At 45.8% G+C, this 26,096-nt stretch overlaps 1 protein-coding gene across 4 annotated transcripts in view; it reads left to right on the top strand.

Moving 5' to 3' along the window:
- The window catches only part of ASXL1 (ASXL transcriptional regulator 1), a 66,130-nt gene extending 41,024 nt beyond the window's left edge, over positions 1–25,106 (top strand). For 3 of the 4 annotated variants that reach the window (XM_081559619.1, XM_081559618.1, XM_081559620.1), the window contains 9 exons: positions 14,254–14,374; positions 14,453–14,550; positions 15,124–15,217; positions 15,681–15,833; positions 16,973–17,136; positions 17,255–17,351; positions 18,743–18,848; positions 19,147–19,780; positions 20,275–25,106. In XM_081559619.1, the coding sequence (XP_081415745.1) occupies positions 14,254–14,374; positions 14,453–14,550; positions 15,124–15,217; positions 15,681–15,833; positions 16,973–17,136; positions 17,255–17,351; positions 18,743–18,848; positions 19,147–19,780; positions 20,275–23,169 (4,362 nt within the window). In that variant the 3' untranslated portion in view covers positions 23,170–25,106. The remainder of the gene's footprint in view (positions 1–14,253; positions 14,375–14,452; positions 14,551–15,123; positions 15,218–15,680; positions 15,834–16,972; positions 17,137–17,254; positions 17,352–18,742; positions 18,849–19,146; positions 19,781–20,274) is intronic. The other variant, XM_081559621.1, reaches the window with a different exon arrangement.
- The last annotated feature ends 990 nt before the right edge of the window (positions 25,107–26,096 follow it).

The following is a 26,096-nucleotide window of genomic DNA, read 5'->3' on the forward strand; positions in this document are numbered from 1 at the left end:
CATAGTCTATACATGACTTGTTAGATACATACCTTAATTTGTAAATAGTATGGTGCTTTTAATTTTGGTTTCTAATTATTGATTGCTAGCATATAGACAGTATTGATTTTTATTTTATTTTTTAATGTTGGCCTATATCCTGTGAATGTGATAAATTCACCTATTCTAGGAGTTTTTCCTTTAGATTCCTTGGGATTTTCTGTGTAGATAGTCATGTTATCTGTGAATAGGGCCAGTTATGTATGTATTCTTTCTGATGTGTGTGCCTTTTATTTCCTTTTCTTGCCTGATTTCACTGGCTCGGATTTCAGGTGATACGTTAAATAAGAGTGGTGAGTGTGGACATCCTTGCCTTCTTCTCAGTCTTAGTGGGAAAGCAATGCAGGAGATGCTGGTTTGACCCCTGTGTTGGGAAGATATCCTGGAGAAGGAAATGGCAACCCACTCCAGTATTCTTGCCTGGAAAGTCTAATGGACAGATGACCCTGGCAGGCTGCAGTCCATGTCGCAAAAGTTGGACACCACTGAGTGAGTGAGCATACTCAGTGTTTTACCATTAGTGTGATGTTAGCTATAGATATTTATAGATGCTCTTTATCAAGTTGAGAAGGTTCTATCCTGTTCCTAGTTTGTGGAAAGTTTTTGTCATGAATGTGTATTGAATTTTGTGAAAAATTATATTGCGTTGATGAATATATGATTTTTTTTACACGTACCTCATTTTAATTGATATTTTTCATGATAAATGTTCAGTACGTTTTCATGTTCTTACTGATCATTCGTGTCATCTTATGTAAGTTTTCTATTAAAGTTTTTCCCATTTAAAAAATAATTTATTTGTATTTTTTAACAATGATAAGCTTTCAAAAAAACTTTAAGTATAGTGCAAAATTGTCACTTCTCCGGAACCATTTTAGAGCCTTGTTACAATACTTAAATGTATAACTTTACAATTGAGGACATCTGCTACATGTTCTTAATTCAGTTCAGTTCAGTCGCTCAGTCGTGTCTGACTCTTTGTGACCCCATGAATTGCAGCAGGGCCTCCCTGTCCGTCACCAACTCCCGGAGTTTACCCAAACCCATGTCCATCGAGTCGGTAATGCTATCCAACCATCTCATCCTCTGTCGTCCCCTTCTCCTCCTGCCCCCAATCCTTCCCAGCATTAGGGTCTTTTCCAATGAGTCAACTCTTCACTTGAGGTGGCCAAAGTATTGGAGTTTCAGCTTCAACATCAGTCCTTCCAGTGAACACCCAGGACTGATCTCCTTTAGGATGCACTGGTTGGATCTTCTTGCAGTCCAAGGGACTCTCTCAAGAGTCTTCTCCAACACCACAGTTCAAAAGCATCAATTCTTCGGCGCTCAGCTTTCTTCACCGTCCAACTCTCACATCCATACATGACCACTGGAAAAACTAGACGGACCTTTGTTGGCAAAGTAATGTCTCTGCTTTTAAATATGCTATCTAGGTTGGTCATAACTTTCCTTCCAAGGAGTAAGCATCTTTTAATTTCATAGCTGCAATCACCATCAGCATTGATTTTGGAGCCCCAAAAAATAAAGTCTGACACTGTTTCCACTGTTTCCCCATCTATTTCCCATGAAGTGATGGGACCAGATGCCATGATCTTAGTTTTCTGGACGTTGAGCTTTAAGCCAACTTTTTCACTCTCCTCTTTCACTTTCATCAAGAGGCTCTTTAGTTCTTCACTTTCTGCCATAAGGGTGGTGTCATCTGCATATGTGAGGTTATTGATATTTCTCCCGGCAGTCTTGATTCCAGCTTGTGCTTCTTCCAGCCCAGCGTTTCTCATGATGTACTCTGCATAGAAGTTAAATAAGCAGGGTGACAATATACAGCCTTGATGTACTCCTTTTCCTATTTGGAACCAGTCTGTTGTTCCATGTCCAGTTCTAACTGTTGCTTCCTGACCTGCATACAGGTTTCTCAAGAGACAGGTCAAATGGCCTGGTATTCCCACCTCTTTCAGAATTTTCCACAGTTTATTGTGATCCACACAGTCAAAGGCTTTGGCATAGTCAGTAAAGCAGAAATAGATGTTTTTCTGGAACTCTCTTGCTTTTTCGATGATCCAGCGGATGTTGGCAATTTGATCTCTGGTTCCTCTGCCTTTTCTAAAACCAGCTTGAACATCTGGAAGTTCACGGTTCATGTATTGCTGAAGCCTGGCTTGGAGAATTTTGAGCATTACTTGACTAGCGTGTGAAATGAGTGCAATTGTGCGGTAGTTTGAGCATTCTTTGGCATTGTGTTTCTTTGGGATTGGAATGAAAATTGACCTTTTCCAGTCCTGTGGCCACTGCTGAGTTTTCCAGATTTGCTGGCATATCGAGTGCAGCACTTTCACAGCATCATCTTTCAGGATTTGAAATAGCTTAACTGGAATTCCATCACCTCCACTAGCTTTGTTTGTAGTGATGCTTTCTAAGGCCCACTTGACTTCACATTCCAGGATGTCTGGCTCTAGGCGAGTGATCACACCATCGTGATTATCGGGGTCATGAAGATCTTTTTTGTACAGTTCTTCTGTGTATTCTTGCCACCTCTTCTTAACATCTGCTTCTGTTAGGTCCATACCATTTCTGTCCTTTATCGAGCCCATCTTTGCATGAAATGTTCCCTTGGTATCTCTAATTTTCTTGAAGAGATCTCTAGTCTTTCCCAATCTGTTGTTTTCCTCTATTTCTTTGCATTGACTGCTGGAGCAGCCATGAAGAGATACCCCACGTCCAAGGTAAGAGAAACCCAGGTAAGACGGTATGTGTTGCGAGAGAGCATCAGAGGGCAGACACACTGAAACTATAACTACAGAAAACTAGCTAATCTGATCACATGGACCACAGCCTTGTCTATCTCAATGAAACTAAGCCATGCTGTGTGGGACCGCCCAAGACGGATTGGGTCATGGTGGAGAGGTCTGACAGAATGTGGTCCACTGGAGAAGGGCATGGCAAACCACTTCAGTATTCTTGCCTTGAGAACCCCATGAACCAGTATGAAAAGGCGAAAAGATAGGACACTGAAAGATGAACTCCCTAGGTTGGTAGTCCTCCAACATGCTACTGGAGATCAGTGGAGAAATAACTCCAGAAAGAATGATGGGATGGAGCCAAAGCAAAAACTACACCCAGCTGTGGATGTGACTGGTGATAGAAGCAAAGTCCAATGCTGTAAAGAGCAATATTGCATAGGAACCTGGAATGTTAGGTCCATGAATCAAGGCAAATTGGAAGTGATCAAACAGGAGATGGCAAGAGTGAACGTCGACATTCTAGGAATCAGCGAACTAGGATGGACTGGAATGGGTGAATTTAACGCAGGTGACCATTATATCTACTATTGTGGGCAGGAATCCCTCAGAAGAAATGGAGTAGCCATCATAGACCACAAGAGTCCGAAATGCAGTACTTGGATGCAATCTCAAAAACGACAGAATGATCTCTGTTCGTTTCCAAGGCAAACCATTCAGTATCACGGTAATCCAAGTCTGTGCCCCGACCAGTAACGCTGAAGAAGCTGAACTTGAATGGTTCTATGAAGACCTACAAGGCCTTTTAGAACTAACACCCAAAAAAGATGTCCTTTTCATTATAGGGGACTGGAATGCAAAAGTAGGAAGTCAGGAAACACCTGGCGTAACAGGCAAATTTGGCCTTGGCGTACAGAATGAAGCAGGGCAAAGGCTACTAGGGTTTTGCCAAGAGAATACACTGGTCATAGCCAACATGTTCTTAATACATGTATCAAATTCAAAAAATTACATTGAGGCATTTTTGCCATCTATTCTTCAGATTTCATTTAAGTTTTGCTTAATTGTCCCTGTAATGTCCTATGCCTAAAGAATCTAGTTCAGAATTTACATGTTGTATGTAGTTGCTGTAAATCTTTGGTCTCCTTCAGCCTAGAAAAGTTCCTTTATCTTTCCTTGACTTTCATGACCTTGACTCTTTCAAAGATTATTTCATACTTGCTTCATAAAATGTGGTCCATTTTGGGTTTTCTTAGGTTTTCTCATGAGTCAGGTTATGCATCTGTATCAGGCATGTCAGAGAAGTGACACTTCTGAGTGCATCTTCTCAGTTTGCTCATTATTTCAACTTGTCCTGTTACTAAGGATGTCACTTGGTTAAGGAGCATCTGCCAGATTTCATACCTGTAAAGCTCCTCTCCCCCCCCTTTTAATAACTTTTGTGGGAGGAGCTTTGAAACTGTGATATACCATTCTAAATTTTGGTTTATTTATATCAATATGATACCCTAGTTGTCTGTTTCATTCAATGTGTTACAACTTATTAATTTATTTATGACTGCACTGGGTCTTCATTACTGTGCATGGACTTTCTCTAGACTCAGTGAGCGAGGGTTACTTGAGTTGCGGATGTTCATATTGTCCCTGATTTGGCTGGTGGGAGTTTTGTCAGTCTGGCTGCTGTGTCCCTTTGACATATTACCATCATTCTTGGAGTGATGTCATCTTTCTGGCAAAAGATGGTTTAGGCTCACTGTGTGCTTTGCCTGCCTTGACACTGGTTCTTTTATCGTGTAGTGGTATTTAGAAGCCAAGATCTAGGTTCTAGATATGCTTACTGTGATTGGTGTGTAGTTGATCCTAGGTCCTCTCAGTGAGAAGAGGCTAAGGAATATTTGAGTATATTTACATACATATCTCTAATATATATCTTAATATATTTACTTGTTTAATTTTCCCAGTCTCTTAGATAATCTCTCCTATCACTGTTGCTGCCCTTCCCTCATGAACATGATCTCTTGACTCCTCTTAGATTCCAACCCCGTCTCCTGGCTTGGCCCCCATGGATGATAGACCCACCTGCACAAACTCTGACCGACCCCTCCCCTCCCCCCCGCCCCGCACACTAGGCTGCCTTATATAAACACCCTCCTCACCCAACTTGAGCTTTGATAACGCTGCCTCTGGTCATTCCTTGTTTGGGAGTTTCACCCTTCTTGAGCTCTCACTCCCACACCATGCATGCTACCCTCAAATGTGAATACCTTCTGTCCCCCACTCAGACTTGGACATCCTACTCTTGGCCACTGGGGCTCCTCTCTCCACCTTTCTCACACACACACACCTAATGGAAGGAAGAAAAAAGCAGCGCTTTCCTTTTTATTTTTAAGTTGAAGTATAGTCATTTTGGTTTTCATTTGTAGATTTAAAAAAACAGTATCCCATGGATACAAGTCCTTTGTCAGATACACGTATTGGAGATATGTTTCCCGGTCTGGCTGCCTTTTCTTTTTTTTAAGATCTACTCCCCTCCCCTCGCAGTATGGGGGGTTTTAGTTCCCTGACCAGGGATCAAACCCAGGGCCACAGCAGTGAAAACACTGTGTCCAACCTCTGGACCACCAGGGAAGTCCCTACCTTTTCATTTTTATTAAGCTGTCTGATTGGAAATATGAAATTTTGAGAAATTGCAAATTTTATCATTTTATCAACATTTTTAAAGGATAAAGTTGGTCTTGGCCAATGAATATTTACTACAGTTTCTTCTATAGAAGCTTTGTATTTTTTGGCTCTTAAGTTTAGGTTTGGCTCCCTACTTTATCTACTTTGTATCTACTTATTTGCTAAGTTTTAGAGTAAACATATTTAATGCTTCTAGAATTGCAGGCCTATGTGTATATAGTTAAAATATTATCTTCAGGAGTTGTTACTTGCTTTAGATCCATCCTTGCCCTCCTTAGATGTGGTTGTATTACTTGAAACATATAAAGCAACAAAATTTAAAGTATCACAGTGTTTTCTCTTTTTAAACCTGTGGGAAAACAGGCATTGTCATACTTTGATTTAGGAACACAAATCAGTACAACTTTTTTTGAGGGCAGTTTGGCTGTTAACAAAATTACTTTTACATCTACCTTTTGATTCGTCATTTCTACTTCAAGAATTTACCCTGAAGATACACCTTCAATAATATAAAAGCACAGATTCACAAGGTTATTCAAGGCAGTGGTGTTTCTGTTTGTAAAATATTTAAAAGCCATCTAAATGCCTTCATGTGGTGAAGTAGTTGCATAAACAAACTTTGGTATGTTTGCATCGTGGAGCATTATACAGCTGAGAAGAGAATGAGGAAGAATATCTATAAAGTGAAAGAGTGATTTCCAGGATACATTGTGGTTTTTTTTGTTTTTGTTTTGGGTTGCATCACACTGCATCTTAGTTCCCCAACCAGAGATTGAACCTGTGCCCTCTGCATTGGAAGTGTGGGGTCATGCTGTGGAATGGATCTTTTTTCATTCATTGTGCTGGGCATTTTGCCTTATTAAACCTGGAGACTCAGGTCTTTTAATTTTGGGAAAACTTACCATCCTCTTACTATCCTCTTCTGTTTTCTCTTTTTGGAACTTCTGTTTGTTTTATGTGGAACTTTTCTTGATGCAGCCTATTCTCTTTTTCTTTTGAGTCACTTCTCTGGGAAATAACCTATTGGTTGTTGCTGATTTTTTTTTTTTTTGGTATTATTTTAAATTACTAGCATATTACTCATTTCTCAGATGTTTCTTCATTTTATTTTTTTTAAATAGCATTTTGTACTTGTCATTGTCTCTCTGAGAGTATTTGCTGTGGAGCTTCATTATCTCTGTTTTCTTTCAGTTCCCCCTTTTGTTTATTTTAGTTGCTAGCCTTAATGTAGCAGTAGTGCTTACTTACCTGGTGGTCCTTGATAGATCATTCACGGTGAGAACTGACACATCCTGTGTTGTGGGCACTACTTGTCGACTGTTGTCGAGTGGGGACCTGGATGTTGTGTTTTTTAAATTCCCCCAATTATCTGTACCTTGAAGGAGTTTTTTTCTTCAGCTGCTCACCATTTGCCAGGTAGCAGAGAGCAGGCCGGGGTTGGAGTTGTGGGGCTGCCACTGTTGGGAGAGCTTTGGGAGTCAAGTTGAAGCAGAGAGCTAGGGTGTCGCCGTTTTGTACAGGTCTTTAATACTTTGGCTTCTTGAGTGTGGTACCTCACTCTCTCTGTACTCCTGGAGCTAGTGTCTTCTCTTCCAGAAAAGCATTAGTCACTCAGTTGTGTCTGACTCTGGGACTGTAGCCCGCCAGGCTCCTCTGTCCATGGAATTCTCCAGGCAAGAATACTGCAGTGGGTAGCCATTCCCTTCTCCAGGGGACCTTCCCAACCCAGGGATCGAACCCAGGTCTCCTGCATTGCAGGCAGATTCTTTACCACTGCGCTACATGGGAAGCCCCCTATTCCAGAACCTCTCTGATTTAGTCCAGTCAGAATATAATAATCTCCTGTTTTCTTCTGGACCCAGAGGAGGGTATTGCCTGACTGGGGACAGAGAGATCTGAGAGGTCTAACTTCTTAGAATTTCAACTAGTTCTCCTGTTTTCATTCCCATGCCTCACCTCTGTCTGCAGTGGTTCCTGGTACCTCTTAATTCCTGTCCCTGTGGGGATTTTACAGTACAACTGGCTTGCTCATTGTGACTTTTCCTTCTGCGGTCTTAGACTTCAGTTGTCTTTCCCTGCTGAGTATTCAGTCACTTCTTGTCTTCCTGCTATTCATCTTCTAGAATTATGTTGCTAGTTCTCATGTGCTGCCTTTTCTTCCTTCTTTCTCTTTGTGCGTTTATACCTTTTAAAATACAGCTATTCCAAATGAAGCTGCAGGAGTTTGCAGAGAGCTGTGTGTGTGTTCATTTCACCCTGTTGAAATGGGAGCTGCAGCTTTTGTGCAGAGGAAGTGGGAAATGCCTTTGACTTCCACACCAAACCCTACCCCTACCCTTCTTCATGCCATCCAGGCCTGTGGCCCTTCTTCCTTCCCAGTAGCAACCAAAGATTGTCATCAGTTTAAAGTGCATCCTTCTTACTCATATGTATCCATAAAAAATGTGTACTTTGTTTATATAGATGTATTTTTTATTCCTCTTACCTACCATTTAGTGGTATATCATATCATCTATCCAGTACCCAATTATAGACATTTAGGTTTTTCACATTTTTTTCCAGTTTTGCCCAATTACAAACTAATAGTAAAACTGCTGTTAATGATCATCCTTTTACTTTTGTACTCGTCATATGCAAATGTGTGACATTTTTCTAGGAGATGACTTTCTTTTAATGGGTAAAATGGAGGTGGTCTGTGGGGGACTCAAAAATCTTTCATTACATTTTCTTTATATGTTATATCTATTGGTGAGAAAAGTTGAATTATAAAAACTTCTAAATGTTTTAAAATTTTTATTGAGAAAAGTGCTTTTTTAATGGTCTAGTAAGAAAGAAATTATTGCTAAGTCATGTCCGACTCTTGTGATCCCATGAACTTAGCCTGCTAGGCTCCTCTGTCCATGGGATTTCCCAGGCAAGAATATTGGAGTGGGTTGCCATTTTCTTCTCCAGGGGATCTTCCCAACTCAGAAACTGAACCCAGGTCTCCGACATTGCAGGCAGATGCTTTACCAACTGAGCTACATGGGAATCCCCCATGATCTAGTAACCCTTTGTTTGGTCTTCCCAGGTGGCTCAGTGGTAAAGAATCCTGCCAATGTAGGAGACTCGGGTTTGATCCCTGGGTCGGGAAGATCCCCTGGAGAAGGAAATGACAACCCACTCCAGTATTCTCGTCTGGGAAATCCCATGGACAGAGGATGTTGGTGGGCTATATAATAGTCCATGGAGCCACAAAAGAGGCAGACACGACTCAACAACTAAATAAATCCCTTATTAACAATACTGAAATACAAAATGTTTTGAGAATTGAAAAAACTTATTCCTAACTCGTTTGGTAGTAAAAACCTGGCTTGTCTAAACTCATTTGGCGGCAAATCTCTGCTCTAGACTGACAGGGACACTTTAAACGTATTTATTCCACTTAGTATGTCCATATATGTTAATTCAAAAAACATTAACATCTGTGATTATGGATTACTGGTGGTGTTAATATGATATATTGCCATTCTGAAATTCAGGAAGCCCTAACTTCTAAAGTACATCTAGACCCAGGGGTTTCAGAGGAAGGATCATGGGCCTGTCAACTAGAAAGTTTGTTTGCAGCCATCAGTGGCACATCAATCAATTTATTTTGGTTGATGGAATTTATTTTTGGTTGATGGAAACTACTTTTTTGTCATTAGTGAGATCTCAGACAATTTCTTCTCTAAATTCAAAGAGTGTGTTCATTTTCAAAAGAATAGCTCTTCCTTTTCTCTTTGACAGCTGTAATATTGAAATTGCTTGTGATAATGCAAATGGATTTCAAATTCAGAGAACGTATTTTACAGTAGATATTTTAAAAAAGGATAAAGACTTTTCTCAAGCATACACACAGAAGTTGCTTTTTGCTAGTTTTAATTTTCCTTTAAGGTTCACATAAGAAAGTTAAAACATAGTAATAGACCATTGTCTAATCATGAAGTTTTACTTTGGATCTCGGAGAAGGCAATGGCACCCCACTCCAGTACTCTTGCCTGGAGAGTCCCATGGACGGAGGAGCCTGGTGGGCTGCCGTCTATGGGGTCGCACAGAGTCGGACACGACTGAAGCGACTTAGCAGCAGCAGCAGCAGCATTCATGTTTTTAGAGGTGTTGAATTTAGTAAGCAATTTTTTATCCAAGTTTGTTGGGATGTAACTCGCAGACCATATAGTTCACCCGTTTAAAGTGTACAAGTCAGTGGCTCTTAGTATATTCATAACTGTGTGCAACCATCACCATTATCTAATTCCAAAACATTTTTATTCCCTGTAAAGAAATCCCACACCCTTTAAAAGCAATCATTTCCTATTCTCCCCTTCCCCACCCCCTAGCACTGCTAATCTACTCCTTAAATTTGTGTGTGTAGTTAGTCGTTAAGTTGTGTCTGACTCTTTGAAACCTCATGGACTCTGTCCGTGGAATTCTCCAGGCAAGAATACTGGAGGGAGTTGCCAATCCCTTCTCCAGGTGATCTTCTAGACCCAGGGATCAAACCTGGGTCTCCCACATTGTAGGCCGATTCCTTACTGGCTGAGCCACCAGGGAAGCCCACTCCTTGAATTTACTAGAGCTTTATTTTATTTTTTTAAAAAGCAGAGCTTCTCATCTTCTTTTTGAAAATATCTTTTGCTTATTTGCGGCTCATTGCTTGTCCCTGTACAATCAAGTACTACTAAAAAAACATTCAGCTAAGAGTTTTATTGAATCTGCTAGTCAGTTTGAAGAGAATTGACTTCCTTACAGTGTTGAGTCTTACATTCAAGAACATAATGTAGCTCTCCATTTATTTCGGTTTTAAACATTTCTCGATAAAGTTTTGTTTTCTTTATAAAATGGTTATGTTTCTGTTGTGAGCTTTATCTCAGTAATTTATGTTCTTTGTTATAAATTACATTTTGTAATCGGTATTATTGCTGATGTTAGGATCACTGGCTTTTTTTTTTTAATATGATTTCGAATCTTACATCCTTGCTGAATACTAGTTTGGAGTCTCTCAGATCTTCAGTGTAGCTAATTATACTTATTTAGAATTTATGATATTCTTATTCTAATTCCAATTCCTTCTTGTTTCTTTTTGCTATGCATTGGTTAGGAATTCTGATATACTGTTGAATGGTTGGTATGTTCTTAGCTTTTAATAATACACGTTAAACAACCCTTGCATCAATCAGCCTTCCCTAAGAGACAGTATAGATTTTTTTTTAAGCATTTGACTTATGGGAAAATATTTTATCTGGTTTTATTTATTAATGCTGATTGTTCCCCCCACCCCCATCACTAGCCTGTTTACCAGTTGCCTTCCAAACTAATAGATTTGTATTTTAAAAACGTTTGTTTGTGTTAACAGATGAACGTGGGTAAAAACTATATGGCAGGTGTTCTTTGTACTGTTTTTATTCTTACAGCTTTTCTTTAAATTTGAAGTTGTAATGAACTGCTGATGTATGCAGCAGCATGGATAACTCATAAACATGAGACTGAGGGAACTTCGCTGGCAGTCCAGTGAACGACTCTGTGCTTCCACTGCAGTGGGCACGGGTTCGATCTCTGGTCAGGAGACTAAGATCCCACATGCCATTTACACATACAACAAAAACAGGCGAATTAGTTTTTAGTGGTAGAAATTGAAACAACCACTATCTCTTGGGTGGGAGGGGCAATGTTTGTGCGGATTGACTAGGAAGGGGCACAAAGGGAACTTTTAGGGGTTCTGGGTATGGTCTGTATCTTGATACGCATTTGTCAGAACTAATCAGGTGGTATACGTTTCACTCTTTGTAAATTATCCCTCAGTTTTTTTTTTAAAAAAGGGAAAGGACACGAAGGATGTACATTGATTCAAGGACATTCTCCTACATAAGCACAATACAGTATTGTTCATCCATGTTGTAAGTAACTGTAGCTCATTCATTTTTTTATTATTGTATAATATCCATTTATTGAGTATCGGTCAATACAGTCATTGACCAGTCCATGTAGTGATTCTGTTGATGGGCACCTTGTTTATAGCCGAAGTTACAGATGATGCTGTCGTGAACATCTGGGTGTGCTTTCTGATATGGATATTTATGTCTTTCTCCAGAGAATTCAAACCTAGGACTGACATTGCTGGGTTATAGGACAGTTATATCTTCAGCTGTGTCAGATAATGCCAAACTACATTCTCAAATGCTTGAATCCATTTTCAGTGTCCTTGTTCACATCCTCATTAGCACTACTTGGTATCGTTAGTTAAACTTGAATTTCAGCCATTCTTGTGGATGTGATAACATCTCGTTGTGGTTTTAATTTGCATTTTTTTGGTGTGTCTTCCTTACTTAGTGAGGTTCAGTATCTTTTCATGTGAACATTGGCCATTTGGATACCCTCTTTGGTACAGTGCCTACTTCATGTCTGCTTATTTTTCTTCCTGGTTGTCTTTTTCTTTCTTTCTTTCTCTTTCATTTTGACTACACCTCATGGCATGTGGGATCTTAGTTCCCCAACAAGGGATCAAGCCTGAGCCCCCTTAGTGGAAGTGCAGAGTGCTAACCACCAGACTGCCAGGGAAGTCCCTGGGTTGCTTTTTTTTTTTTTAATTGACTTAGGCAGTTTAGATACTCGTTCTTCATTGGTTATATGAGTTAGAGCTCTCTTCCTCAACTCTATAGAGTAGTCTGCCTTTTTATTTGCTGAACAGAGAATATTAATTTTAATGTTCAATTGATTGACTCTTTCCTTTCTAAAATAATGTTCTGTATGAACTTAAGAGATGTTGGGTTAAAAAGTATATCATTTTTAGATTTTTGCTCATAGATATCTTAACTCACTGGCTATATATAAACCTTTGTATACCATTTTCACTCTCACCAACAGTATGTATGATTTCCCCACACTTTTGCCAGAACTGGAGTTTTGGGGTCAGTTTTGATGATTAATAAACCTCTTTTCTTCATTAAAACCTCTTTTCTTCATTAAATTGAGTATTTTATGTTAGTTTGCCTGTATGATTGAGGGAATAAATTTATTGCATCATTCCAAGAACATGGCAGCTGATAAGCATAATTGCAAGATTAATGCTAAAAGTACTCTTCAGCTTTTGATCCTTGAGACACATTTATGGTTGGTAGGGAAAAGAGATAAAAATATAAAAAGCCATTTTGTTTTTATTAATTTAGGTCAGAATGATACTGACTTAAATTCATGAAAATAAATTGATAAAGACTTACTACAGTAGTCCCCCATTGTCTGTTCCAGACCCCCCAAGTGGGGGCCTGAAACTGTGGATAGTACCTAGCTCTGTATATACCTATACATACTTGCCTATGAGAAAGTTTAATTTCTACATTAGGTACAGTAAAAAGTATAAATCAGACAGAGTAAGGAGTGCCAGCACCAGTGTGTTTGCCTTTGGGGCCATTAGTAAGTAAGAGTTACTTGAACACAAGTGCTGCGATAACCATGACTGTCGATCTGATAACCACAGTGGCCACTCAGTGACTAACAGGCAGGATATGCTGGACAAAGAGACAGTCCACTTTCCAGGTGGGCATCAGACCTGGACAGCATGAGATTGCACCCCACGACTCAGAACAGCAGGCAGTTTGAAACTGATGGATTGTTTCATTTCTGTTACTTTTCCATTTAATGTTTCTCAACCGTGGTTGATCATGGAAGGTTAAAGAAACCTGCAGATAAGTAAGGGCTACTATATAGTAGATCAGGGGACCCATGGAATTAATGAGTTAGAATTTTGTGGGTTCCCCTTGTAAATTTATGACATGTTTTTAAGTGATAGAATCTTGATTTTGCCTATTCTTTTTCACATACTTTTATTCAAAGAAGGCATCCCCACCCCAGTCTGTCTCTGCTCCCCCTCTTTCCCACCCCCCAGTATTCATTCATACTCCTTCCTGGTTTCAAGATAGCTCCTAAGTTTTCCTTGGAAATGGATATTGATTTGAGACTCTACAACAGACGCTGTTGGAAGAAACGTTTGTTAGGAGATGAAATTTGGAGTGGTGCTCTCCTCTACACTCTAACCTTTTTCCTGCTGTCTTACTTTAGATCCTTATCCTTTTCAAGGGCTTTCTGTCATAGTCTTAACTCTTCTTCCTGCCTCCAGGCGTCCCATGGTTAATGGAATGAAATTCCTAAAACTCAGATCATTCTCCTGATTAATATCCTTCAGAGACTCTAAAAATAAATCAGTCTTAATCCCTCAGCTCAGTGTCATGACAGTCATCAGCCCTCTTGCTGTCTCTGTCCTGCACACACATCCAGTTTCCCACATGCCTGCTGTTTAAAACTCAGCTCAAGCAAACCATCTCCTGGGAAAGCTTACCTCCCTGGACCTAATCCCCTTTCTGCACCGCCAAGCCCTCTCTGCTCTGGCTCAGTGGGTAGATGCTCCCTGTTCTGGGCTGCCCCTGCTCTCTTCTAGCCCTGTGCTTTGTATTGTTACAGTTTGGACTTTCTCCTCTACTCACTTGTGGGCAGGGCTCTGATTCCTCTCCTTAGTCCCACCCCCCCACCCCAAAACTAGCATGGTGTAATTTATAGGAGGCACCCCATAAATGTTTAATGAATGATTAGATGCAAAGTTATATCTAAATTTCTTGATGTATATATGAAAAGAACTTTCGAAGAAAGAGGTCAGTTAGAAAAGGATGGGAATTTCATCACTATTCTAAATCCCGCTTCTCCACAAGCAATACACATTTAGGAATGACTGCTGTGCTTGTAGGATTTGTAGGGTTTTGCTCACCTGAGTCATGCCTTGTTGTCACAGAAGGATGCCCTGCAGTGGTCTCGCAGTCCAGCTGTGGTGGAGGCAGAGGAGCCAGAGGACACAGCTGATGTGGAGAGCTGTGGGTCTAATGAAGCCAGCACTGTGAGTGGTGAAAACGATGGTAAGTGCCTGTGACAAGATGGGTGAAGAGCCACAAACAGTCGAGCTGGGGACTAGCCTTTACTTCCCTCTCTTCCAGTTTCTCTCGATGAAACATCTTCTAATGCTTCCTGTTCTACGGAATCTCAGAGTCGGCCTCTTGCCAATCCCAGGGACAGCTACAGAGCTTCCTCACAGGTAGGGGCGCTTGGTGACCGGGCTGGGTAGATGAGGAGGCAGGCATGAGATAGAACACCTCCTGCTGTGTTCAGGGAGCGGGTTGAAGTGTGGAGAAAATCCCTTTGGTCTCCACCTGTTAGTATTATTTAAAAGTGGGCCTTAGGGAAAGGGGGCAGTAGATCTGAGAACAGAGCGGTTTGTTTTTTCTTTTTACTGTGGATGGATGATTTCATTTGTATTTATGAAAAACCTGGGAACATCTAGGGAGAAGTAGAACAGTGGGGAGAAAGATCATGAGCTTGGGAGTCAGTAGTTTGAATTGTGGCCCACCACTCACTAGCTTTGGGTAGATTCTTTATCTGTAAATTGGGGATAACAGGGCATTCTTTTCAGTATGGGATGATGCTTGGCACGGTGGCTGGTACCTGGCTCCATAGCCTGAGTCATTGCTGCTGTCGGCATTACCTGCCCCTACTGGTTGAACACTAATTCTCTTTTACAAGACAGCGGGGGAGACGGTGGTCCAAGAGAGACAGCTGGTGTGACCTGCAGGTGACCCAGGCTCCTTTTGTATTCTCTCTGGGGAAACAGGCGAACAAGCAGAAGAAAAAGACAGGGGTGATGCTGCCTCGAGTTGTCCTGACTCCTCTGAAGGTAAACGGGGCCCACGTGGAATCAGCATCAGGTACGTGCCACCTCGTGGTTGTGATGCTCCCTCCTCAGGTCCTGGGGCCTGCCTTCCTCTGGCAGCAGATTCTGGCCCAGGTAGTGCCAAGCCAAGACAGTCAGGAGCCCTCCTCTGACAGGCAGCGCACCATGGTGGTGAGACCCGACCTAGGTTCTGGCGTGGGCTCCGCTGGGCGCCCTCCCCTTGGCCTCACGGGGCGGTCGTGAGGGTCCGGTGAAGGCGTGTGCAGGTGCTTGGTAAAAGGTGCAGTGCTGTGCAAACTAAAGACAGCGGTTTGGCATTCTTACGTGATATTTTAAAGCCAGACCAGGAGGTGGTGATCTCTGACAGCCCCAGGCTGGGCCATGGAAGCACCGGTATTGCTGGCAGCATCTCAGGGAGAGCTGGGAGAAGTAAGCTTGTCTGAGAGCCGTGGGCGCGGCACGTGATGCTCTTGACCCGTGGAATGCTGTGCCTTCAGGGTTCTCGGGCCGCCACGCCGATGGCGGGAGCGGCAGCCCGTCCAGCAGCAGCGGCGGCTCTCCGGCCCTGGGCAGCGCTGCTATCCGTGGCCAGGCCGAGCTCGCCCGGGACCCTGCCCCGCTCCTGAGAGGCTTCCGGAAGCCGGCCACAGGTGAGTGGCTTGGCGTTCATTTCCCTGCGTGTAAGGGGCCCCTGCAGGCCTACAGATGATGATGTCTTCTGCTCCACTTCCTTTATAGTTTCTATGGTTTGTTTTTACTTCTTGAGTGGCCCTCTATTTTTTTTATTTCCTTTGGCTTTCAGCTTGTAGTTTGGTTATTTCACAGAGAGTTTTCTCTGCTAGACCGAGAGGACTCCCTGTAGGCACAGATGGTGCCACAGTGCTTCTTGTATGTCCCTGTAAGGGCCTAGCCTCTGCCTCCCTTGATATGGCTCAGAAAGTGCTCAAGTGAGTGAAAATGGCTTTTGAACTTCTCAGTGGAGCATTCCAGCATTTGTTTTCTTTCTTTGGTAGCGTCCTGCCAAGTTTGTTCTCCACATCTGTAATCTCCCATCAGACACCCTTTTTCATAACCTAGTCAGTATGTGGGGTGGGAGCCATCCATTTGGGGCATGCAGATAAATTCAGTAGCGTGCACTCCCTACCCCCACTGGGGCTCTTAGCAAGGCTAGTATGCCGTTTGCTACTTCTGGCTTTATGTCTCAAAGCCCACATGCTGGATTTTTGTAGAAGAGTCCCATGAAACCATTAGGAAGACTAACCTTGGCTTCTGAGGATGAGAATAAGCCATTGCCCCAGTGGCAGCAAGGTTTGCTGTCCTGCAGCTTCTCCAGCTCCTCAGCAGTGCTCCATTTCACTCTCACAGGTCTGTATCCCATTGGCAGAGGCTTTTGTGAGAGGTATTGACATTTCAGTGGGCTTTAAACAACTCTTACTACCTTTCTGCGTGGAAGTCAAACTTCTCCAGCCCCTTCACAGAAGACTTCTGCAGATTTTTCTGTAGGACACTCACTAGGTTCACTTTTAGACAACTTCCATAATTTCTCCCCTTGACTTCGTGGAGCCTATTCTCCAGCTTTGGGAGGGAAGCCCAGAGTCTGCCCCTGGCCTGAGTTTCTCTGGGAACAGTGTCCTTTCAGGCTGTGACACAGTGTGCTACAGAGTCTTGTCTGAGGTGATGCCAGCCCCAAGTGTTCTGTTAAGTTCAGTGGTAGCCAGTAGGTTAGATTAGACCGGACGATTGAGCAGAATGTGTGCAGATAAGTTTCTTACAGCTTGAAAAATTACAGGTCAAGTGAAGCGCAACAGAGGGGAAGAGATAGATTTTGAGACGCCTGGGTCCATTCTTGTCAACACCAACCTCCGGGCCCTGATCAACTCGCGGACCTTCCACGCCCTGCCATCCCACTTCCAGCAGCAGCTCCTCTTTCTCCTGCCCGAAGTAGACAGACAGGTATGGGTGGGAGGCTTCCTCTTTGCGCTCTCTGCACCAGCTTCTGTTCTCTTTCTAAGATTCTTTATTGTTTGGTTTCATTCATGTGCTTTTTTTTTTCTGGCCTCATTCCTTCTAGGTGGGGACTGATGGCCTGTTACGTCTCAGCAGTAGTGCGCTGAACAATGAGTTTTTCACCCACGCAGCTCAGAGCTGGCGGGAACGCCTGGCTGACGGTGAGTAGACATTCTCATCCCAGTGGCTTGAGAGGTGCCTGCCACGTGTGGTGTCACTTGTCTCCTGGTGTTTAAAATCCAAACACTCATTTTTCAATGATCTTTTTTTTTTTTCCAAGGAGTATTGAGTATAAGGCAGGCTTTCCTCTAATTAATGTGGTGGATATAGTACCCAGTAGCTCTGAAGAAGCTACAAGAGTGTTTTAGCTTTCACTCTTTTGTGTGTATATATATTCATCTGTGTTGCCTCTTCATCATTAAAACTGTAAACTCTATTCTTTCCAGTAACCATGGCATTGACCTGCTTTTTAAATTCCACCAGGTACTCTTGTCTTTTTAGACTTTGTCACTTGGAGTGAGTATTAGCTTCTCTGTAATATTTTTTGGCTGCATAGTATGTGGGATGTTAGTTCCTGACCAGGGATTGAACCTGTTCCCCCTGCAGTGGAAACGCAGAGTCCTAACCACAGGACCACCAGGGAAGTCCTGATTGTTAGCTTCTCTTAATTCAGTTTTGTGGAGGAGGCTACGTGGAAACTGCACTTGGGAGGTCCCCAGGACCTCTCTCCCAGCTTGATGATTTGCTCGGAGGACTCAGCCCATAGTTGTTCTCACAGCTGTAATTTACTTCAGCAAAGAATACAGACCAAAATCAGCAAAGGGAAACGAGGGAAACCAGGCGCATGCTTCCCAGGTCCTCTCCCAGCAAAGTCCCACTGGATGTGCTCGGCCTCCCTTAGCAAGGAGTTGTGAGCGTGTAAGTGAAGGGTAGTCTACCGGGAAGCTTGTCCAGAACTTGGTGCCTCATGTTTTTATTGGAAGCTGATCAAGTAGAAAGCCTCTGCCTGGTGCATACCTGAATTCCAGAGTCCCCAAAGGAAAGCAGGTGCTCACCATTAAACCATCTGGTTTGCATAAACTGTTTAGGCACAGTGAGCCATTCCTATCAGCTAGGGAGTGGGAACCCTCCTGAAATCCAGTTTCCCAGATGTCAACCAAGGGCCCATCTTGTCAGCAGGCATGTCTCAGCCTGCTCTGTTAACTTCTCCCTGTGTGGAGTAAGAATGGTTCTCTTGTTGCTTGGTTTTGTTTTGCTTTTTTGATCAGTGTGTTGCTTGCTTTCCAAGGACTGATGACCCTAGAGAGGAGTCAGTTTCCTTTATAATAGATGGGTTAGTTCTGTCCTGAGTAAGGGCAGGACGTGAGAGGGCCTGGGAGGGAACCAGGAGCCAGCATGAAGATAGTGAGGGGTAGGAAATGATTTCCAAGCGCACCAAAGCCAAGTGTTGTTTTGTAAACTCCTGATGCAGTAGAACAGCAAGATTTGGCTTTTCCTGAGGCAGACATTAATCTCCATAATGTGCCACTCGAAAAGTTTTGTTTTTCTCTAGGCGAATTCACTCATGAGATGCAGGTCAGGATACGACAAGAAATGGAGAAGGAAAAGAAAGTGGAACAATGGAAAGAAAAGTTTTTCGAAGACTACTATGGACAGAAGTAAGGCCCTAGCGCTATGAGTTGTGGTGTGGCTTCTGGGGATGGCAGGGGGAGGAGAGGGGCGGTGGGCAGAAGCAGGTATTCTCAAAGCTGTGCGTGTTGCCATGTTTCCTGAGAATTGAAGGTCGCAGTGACTCTCACTTGACTTGATGCCATTCATGAGGAAGCTGACATAGGATTTCGTATGGTTACCATGCAGATCGGTTTTGTTCTGAGAATTCTAGTATCTGAGTGTATGTCATACGTAGTAGATGTGCGCTCTCTGCCCTGTAGCTGACAATCTGACTTTGGTTTGCAGGTTGGGTTTAACTAAAGAAGAGTCATTGCAGCAGAATGTGGGCCAGGAGGAGGCTGAAATCAAGAGTGACCTCCGTGTCTCAGGAGAATCAACACGACCACAGCGTGGCCCGGCCACCCGGCAGCGAGATGGGCATTTCAAGAAACGCTCTCGGCCAGATCTTCGAACCAGAGCCCGAAGGAATCTGTACAAAAGACAGGAGCCAGAACAAGCAGAGATCACTAAAGACACACAGTCTGTGGCACCAGACATCCCCCTCCACAAGGATGGGGAGGCTAAGACCGACGCAGCAGGAGTGGGCAGCCCCCACCCACCTGGCACGTCCTCCACAGCACCCAACCCAGAGAGTCCCGAATTCCTGGCGGAAACTGTGGCCTCCCGGCTCCAGCCCAGTCCCAGTGACCCAGCACGTGTCTCCGTGTCTCCAGACAGAATTCCCAGCTTGCCACAGGAGACCGTGGACCAGGAACCCAAGGATCAGAAGAGGAAATCCTTTGAGCAGGCGACCTCTGCCTCCTTTCCCGAAAAGAAGCCCCGGCTTGAAGATCGTCAGTCCTTTCGTAACACAATTGAAAGTGTTCACCCCGAAAAGCCACAGCCCACCAAAGAGGAGCCTAAAGTCCCGCCCATCCGGGTAGGTGGCTGTGTGATCCTGGCTGCCCTGAGCCCAGGGCCTTTGAGGGACAGGAGATTTGTGGGGCTCGTTTATAGGGACAGAAGGCCCTGGGGCCCTTGTGCTAATTTTGTGAGAGTGTAGAGCTCTCTATAGAGAGCTGTTCTTGAGACTGTCTTGAATAGCCAGGGGCTGAGGTTCTTTTCTTCCTCACTTGGTTGTTCACCATTATCTCTACAGGTCAGAACCCTGAGGGGTTTTAAAATCTTTTACTAGGTGATGGTAGATTCTTTGTGTAGTGACTCACACCATCCCACCAGAAATTAAATTTAGGAGTGTGGCACTTAACAGCCCTTTAGGAGGGTCTTTTCAGAATGGCGTGGTGTCTTGGACAGCTATGAAATGATTTGATGCTGTAGGCCATGACTTTTAAGCTACTAGGGTCCCAGTTTAGCTTTACAGTTTCTAGGTCAGAGCACTCAGTCGATTAAAACTGTTCTGTTCTTCTCTTGCAGATTCAACTTTCACGTATCAAACCACCCTGGGTGGTTAAAGGTCAGCCCACTTACCAGATATGTCCCCGCATCGTCCCCATCACGGAGTCCTCCTGCCGGGGCTGGACTGGTACCAGGACCCTTGCAGACATTAAAGCCCGTGCTCTGCAGGTCCGAGGGGCGAGAGGCCACCACTGCCATCGAGAGGCGGCCACCACTGCCATCGGAGGTGGGGGTGGCCCGGGTGGAGGTGGCAGCGGGGCCACCGATGAGGGAGGTGGCAGAGGCGGCGGCAGTAGTGATGGTGGTGAGGCCTGTGGCCACCCTGAGCCCCGGGGAGCCCCGAGTGCCCCTGGAGAGTGTGCGTCAGATCTACAGCGAACACAACTACTGCCGCCTTGTCCTCTAAATGGGGATCACGCCCAGGCTGAAACTGCCGTGTCCAGAGCCAGGAGAGAGGATCTGGCTTCTCTCAGAAAGGAGAAGAGCTGCCCACTGCAGAGGGTCCCAGATGGCCCCAACAGCGGGCTGGAAGATGTCTCCCGACTCCCCATTGTGCCCGCTCGGGACCCACCATGCCAGGCTCTGCCCCCACTGCCCTCTAGAATCCCGGAACCTGAGAGGTTAGTTAAGCAGCTTGTGTTGCATCCAGAAGGTAGAACTGAATGTGGGTCTGGTACCACTGCCTGGGAAAGGGGTGATGAGGAGCCAGCACCTACGATCCCCTCAGAGAACAGTCCTGTTCTGGCTCTGGCGGGGCCTGTTGGATTAGTAGAAGGAACTGGCCAGGCTCCAGACAGTGGCAGTAATCCCACCATGAAGGATCCTGTGAACATGACCCCCAGTTCCATCCCCGAATCATGCTTGGCCAGTTGCCTGCAAGACAGACCATTTGATGATGAATCAGAACTTGGTGACTCTGGCCCACCCACAAGGGAAAGTGCTTCTAGACAGGAAAACTTGAAAACCGAGGCTCCTGTCTCCCCTGGTGCTGCTCCTTGGAGGCCTGGCCTGTCAAATGACGAGGCAGGGGGACAGCCTGAACCCGACTCCAGAGAAGAGGTCCCATGCGTTGAGTCCCAGGTCAGAGAGGAGTGGGAGAAAGCGGCCCCCCTCATCCCGGCATCGCCTGTGGGCTTGACAGCGGAGGAGGGTCTGGATCCCCCCATCCACTTGGCTTCACTCTGGACAGTGCACTCTGGCTATGTTGACAGCAGCAGCAGCGACTGCAGGCAGCTGAAAGGTGAAAAGCCCAGAATCAGTGGAGACTCGGAAGCTCTGAGTCCTCACAGCGAGTCCACAGACACCGCCTCTGACTTTGAAGGCCACTTCTCTGAGGACAGCAGTGAGGCTGAGCCTAGTGAAACCTTGGGGCCGAAGAGGTCCTTGGCAGTAGAGCAGGGTGAGAAACACAATTGGAACCGCTGTGCCTCGCTCTCCAAGGTGAATGGTGACCTAAGTCAGGTGACCAGGACAGATGGGATGGTTGCTTCTCAGAGCTGGGTGTCTCGAGTATGTGCAGTTCCCCCAAAAATCCCAGACTCCCTGCTGCTGGCCAGTCCCGAGTACCAGCCGAGGCCCATGTCCCTGGGCAGGCCTGCGTCCTCAGTGGAGGCTGCTAACCCCCTCGTGATGCAGTTGCTGCAGGGCCACTTGCCGCTCAAGAAGGTTCTCCCTCCAGCCCATGGCGACAGCAAACCCGAACCCCCACGACTCCCGCTTACAGCAGAGCAGAGCCCTGCTGGCTCCCTGGGGATGGGGTCATTGCAGGATCCTGGGGAGAACAGGTGCGAAGTTGACAAGAGCAGTCCAGAGTCTCTGCTACCTGAGAGCTGTGAAGCAAGCACCGGCTTTGCCCGGCTGGAGGCCAGTCAGGCTCCTGAGGCGCCATTAAAGATGTCCAAGAACGCCCCGAGTTTAGACTCCCTATATCCAGTGACCAACCCAGTGGCTGCCTCTGGGAAAGCAGAAGTGGATTTCAAAGAGCAGTTATCTCCCTTCAGTTTCGAAGATCAGAAGGAAGCCCGTGACCCGTCCCAGTGCAGTATTTCAAGTGCTGCCCCAGGTGTGAGTCTGGGAAATCTCACTACCTCGAGAGCCCCTCTTTTCTCATCTCCAAATGCGGTCTCCTTGGGTCCCGATCAGGCAGGTCGGGCCCTGGGGGATCAGAACAGTGCGGGATGCCAAGGGAAGAAGCTCTTTGGCTCCAAGAATGTGGCTGCAGCCCTTCAGTGCCCCCGGCTGGTGGAGCCGCCGCCACTGCCTGCGGAGGCCCCTCCCACTTTTCCCAGTAGGAAGTCAGGGCCAGGCAAAACCTCTCTGTCTGGTGGGGTACAGACTGCCAGGGAAGACTGGGCCCCAAAGCCACCGCCTGCCTCTGTTGGCAACATGAAGAGTGAGAAGACTCTTGGTGGAGGGCCTCTCAAGGCGGATGCAGAGAACAGTAAGGCAGTGGGGCCTGATCCCCGGGAGCTGGTGGATCACTTGCAAGGGATGCCCTTTGTCCTTGATTTGCCCTTCTGGAAATTACCCCGGGAGCCCGGGAAAGGGCTCAGTCAGCCTCTGGAGCCTTCTTCCATCCCCTCCCAACTCAACATCAAGCAGGCATTTTATGGGAAGCTTTCCAAACTCCAGCTAAGTTCCACCAGCTTTAATTATTCCTCCGGCTCCCCCGCCTTTCCCAAAGGCCTGGCCGGAAGTGTGGTGCAGCTGAGCCACAAAGCAAACTTTGGTGCGAGCCACAGTGCATCCCTCTCCTTGCAAATGTTCACCGACAGCAGCACAGTGGAAAGCATCTCGCTCCAGTGTGCGTGCAGCCTGAAAGCCATGATCATGTGCCAGGGCTGCGGTGCGTTCTGTCACGATGACTGTATTGGACCCTCAAAGCTCTGTGTATTGTGCCTTGTGGTGAGATAATAAATTATGGCCATGGGAAAAGTTGTATATTTAGTGTGTGTATTTTGATAATGATGGATCTTAAATCTGTATACAGAATATCATTGATAAAACAGACTCTGTCTCTCTAGGCAAGAGTTCTCTTGCCGCTCCCTGAAATCTATAGTGCTAAAGCCCCTTGGCCACTTGTCGGCCCTTCGGGTCTTGCTGGAAGGGTTTCCTGCAGGGCAGCTCGCTGGGCTGCCCAAAGCCGGCCGGCTAGCCTGAGCTCTCATCACAGAGACAGAGCCTGATGCGATGAGCCTCTCTGAGACTTGGAGGGCCTCAAAACTGAAGTGAGAAGGTTGTGTTCTCCACCCAGGGGACTAACCTACCCGAACTGAGTAGAAATGTCAGTCTTCCACTGCCCCCTCCGTCTTTCCTTCGGCTGCTCCTCTGGGGAGTTAGAAGCCAGCACAGGGTTAAAGCAGCTCCCAGCAGTGCCCACCAGGGGGCTTAAGCACCTGCTGACCTCAGGGTCACAGTCAGTCATTTGCCAGTTGATGGAGCCAGTTTCATCTTCGGTTCTGTTGCCGAGGCTAATTTGGGACTTACCTGTCTCCGAATAACCCACTGGCCTGCAGGAGCTTTTGGAACCTCGAACAGACCTGCTTGGACAACAGGTCAGGGCTAGGATTGTCTTTCCTCCTTGTAAGTCAGGTGTCCAGACGTTTGGCAGGTGAATTCATCTGCTCAACACCTTGGACATCACTTTGGACTCTGTGGGAGTGGGCATCTCCAACACACCTGTGTATGTGAAAGTCATTTTACATTTCAAAGCAGTGTGTTTTTCTTATTTTTATATTTTTAACTCTTTATCCTTGGATGTATAAAGTGAACTTTTGGCTTCTGTAAGTATGCTCTATGCACCTCTGATGTTTTACCATATATTTATATGTTGTACACAGTACTGGCTGATTCTGTAAATGGATGTATTGTACAGAGAACACAAATGACTCCCTTATTTCACGTCTTCAGCATCGTTGCATTAAAGTGGTGTAATTGACTTCTCTCCACCCATGTCAGAGCCACTGCGTGCTGTGCCGCCGAACATGAGGGGTGGAGTGATTGACTTACCACCTGCCAGTTGTCCCAGTGTCCGATTACCGGTCAGCCGGTGGACCTGCTGCAGCTGCAGAGCCACTGGCAGCCTGGCCACTCGTTGCTGGGCAAACGCGTCTTGCTCCTCATCTCTTCTTCAGCCTTCACTGGCAGCTCACTGCCGTGTGTTACAAATCACCACCACCAGTGTTAAGTGCTTCTGGATTCTAGGGTGAGCGCCCTGGGCAGCCCCCAGGTGGGCCTTCCTTTCCCAGCTCACCACCTGTCAGCAGTAAGCCGGGACCACACTCTCCTGGGGCCACAGGGCTCCACTGGACACACCTGTGACAGCAGGTTAAGGAAGAAACAGCTGTGCCAGCCTCCGGCCTCTCTCCCAACATGTTCCCAGCAAGTAGATGTCTCCAGAGCTGTCTCACCTCCCTGCTTCCTGCCTTATCTTGTACCTCGAGTTGTGAGTTGAGCATCCTCCTTGTTGAACTTAGGTCTCCCCGTGCGATTGCGTCTGTGTGAGCTGTGAAATTGGTATGACTTCAGCAAGCCTCATTTCATCTGAAAGGTCTTGTCTTTCCCCCACTTCTCCTCCAGTGTGGCATCTGTGTCATCTGCAGCATGAGTGGTAAGTTGGCAAAGACGTGGTGGTGGTTTAAGTGCAGTATTGGCCAAGTCCCGGTTGTCAACTTCAAGAGTCTTGTTTACCAAAGACAGGGAGCAGAGGCCCAAGCGCGTTTGATCCTCTTCTTCCTTCTGCTGTGACCTTTGGGGCCACTCGAGGGGACAATTGGAAACTGGTCCGCCAGGGAAAGCACTGCACTTGTATGTCTCTGTGGTCTTGGAAAAATAAACCTGTACAACGTGCACTTATGGTCTCTGTCGTCTTCTGCGGCCATCTCGCTGGGCTGGGAGGAAAGTCAGGTTGAGGGGGAGGAGACCACCTCGCCTCACCTTGGCGTTGGAGCTGACATTTTTGTGTGCCGAGTTCTTTTGTGAGGTGGGTTCCGAAGGCATGGCTTATCAGTGTCGCGGGTCTTCACACCCTGTGCGTGAGGTGGTGAACATACCCATTATCCACCGTGTGGCCGGAAAGCAGAAATCCCATGTGAGCAGTGAGGTTCCTTTCCTCTTGTGAATCCAGGTCGTGAACTGTGACATCCCTCTGCAGCTGTTCATCCTAACTGCCTCGCTGAGCCTGAGGTTGCCTGAGAGATTCCTGGATATCTGTGGGGAGGGTGACAAGCAGCAGTGAGGGTGGGGCTGGCCTGAGATACGGGGTCCGGTGCTGGTTGATGAGCCTGAGTGGATAGAAGACCTTTGACTTTAAAGGTTAATTAAAGTACGTATCCATTCGTTTCCTGTGAATTGGAGAAAGATCTTGCGTGTGGGGCAGTAACAAGCTGTAATTCTGTGGTGCTGCTGTCTGATCAAGATGTGGGTGGAGAAGTCAAGGTCAGGGGCTTTGTGGTGACAGGTGGCCGTCTGGTGGTGGTGACATGTGCTTGTGCCTTCATGTCTCGGAATTGGCTCACTTCTGCAGCCGCCTAGGATGCAGTCACAGCCTTGCATCTCATCAGGAGAGTGGAATGGTTTCGAGAGGGCCTGGCTGCCTGCCAGCACCGTGGTAAGGGCAAGTCACTCAGCCTCTGGTAACTCTCTCATCTCTGATTTGGGTTACCAGTTGCTGCTTCATAAAACTGTAGTGCGCGGTGCCTAGGGGGTCTCCAGCCTGTTCACTTACCCAAGGCCAAGACCCTGGCTCTGTGAACGCACGGGAGAGCACAGTACAGCTCCTGGTGCCCGTTTGACCCTCACCCCAGTGAGCTGTGGACAGGGGACCCGTGTGGTGCGCTGAG

Source organism: Giraffa tippelskirchi, chromosome 13 (genome assembly GCF_054371585.1).
Source record: "Giraffa tippelskirchi isolate mGirTip1 chromosome 13, T2T-mGirTip1v1.2.pri, whole genome shotgun sequence".
NCBI classification, from domain to species: Eukaryota; Metazoa; Chordata; class Mammalia; order Artiodactyla; family Giraffidae; genus Giraffa; species Giraffa tippelskirchi.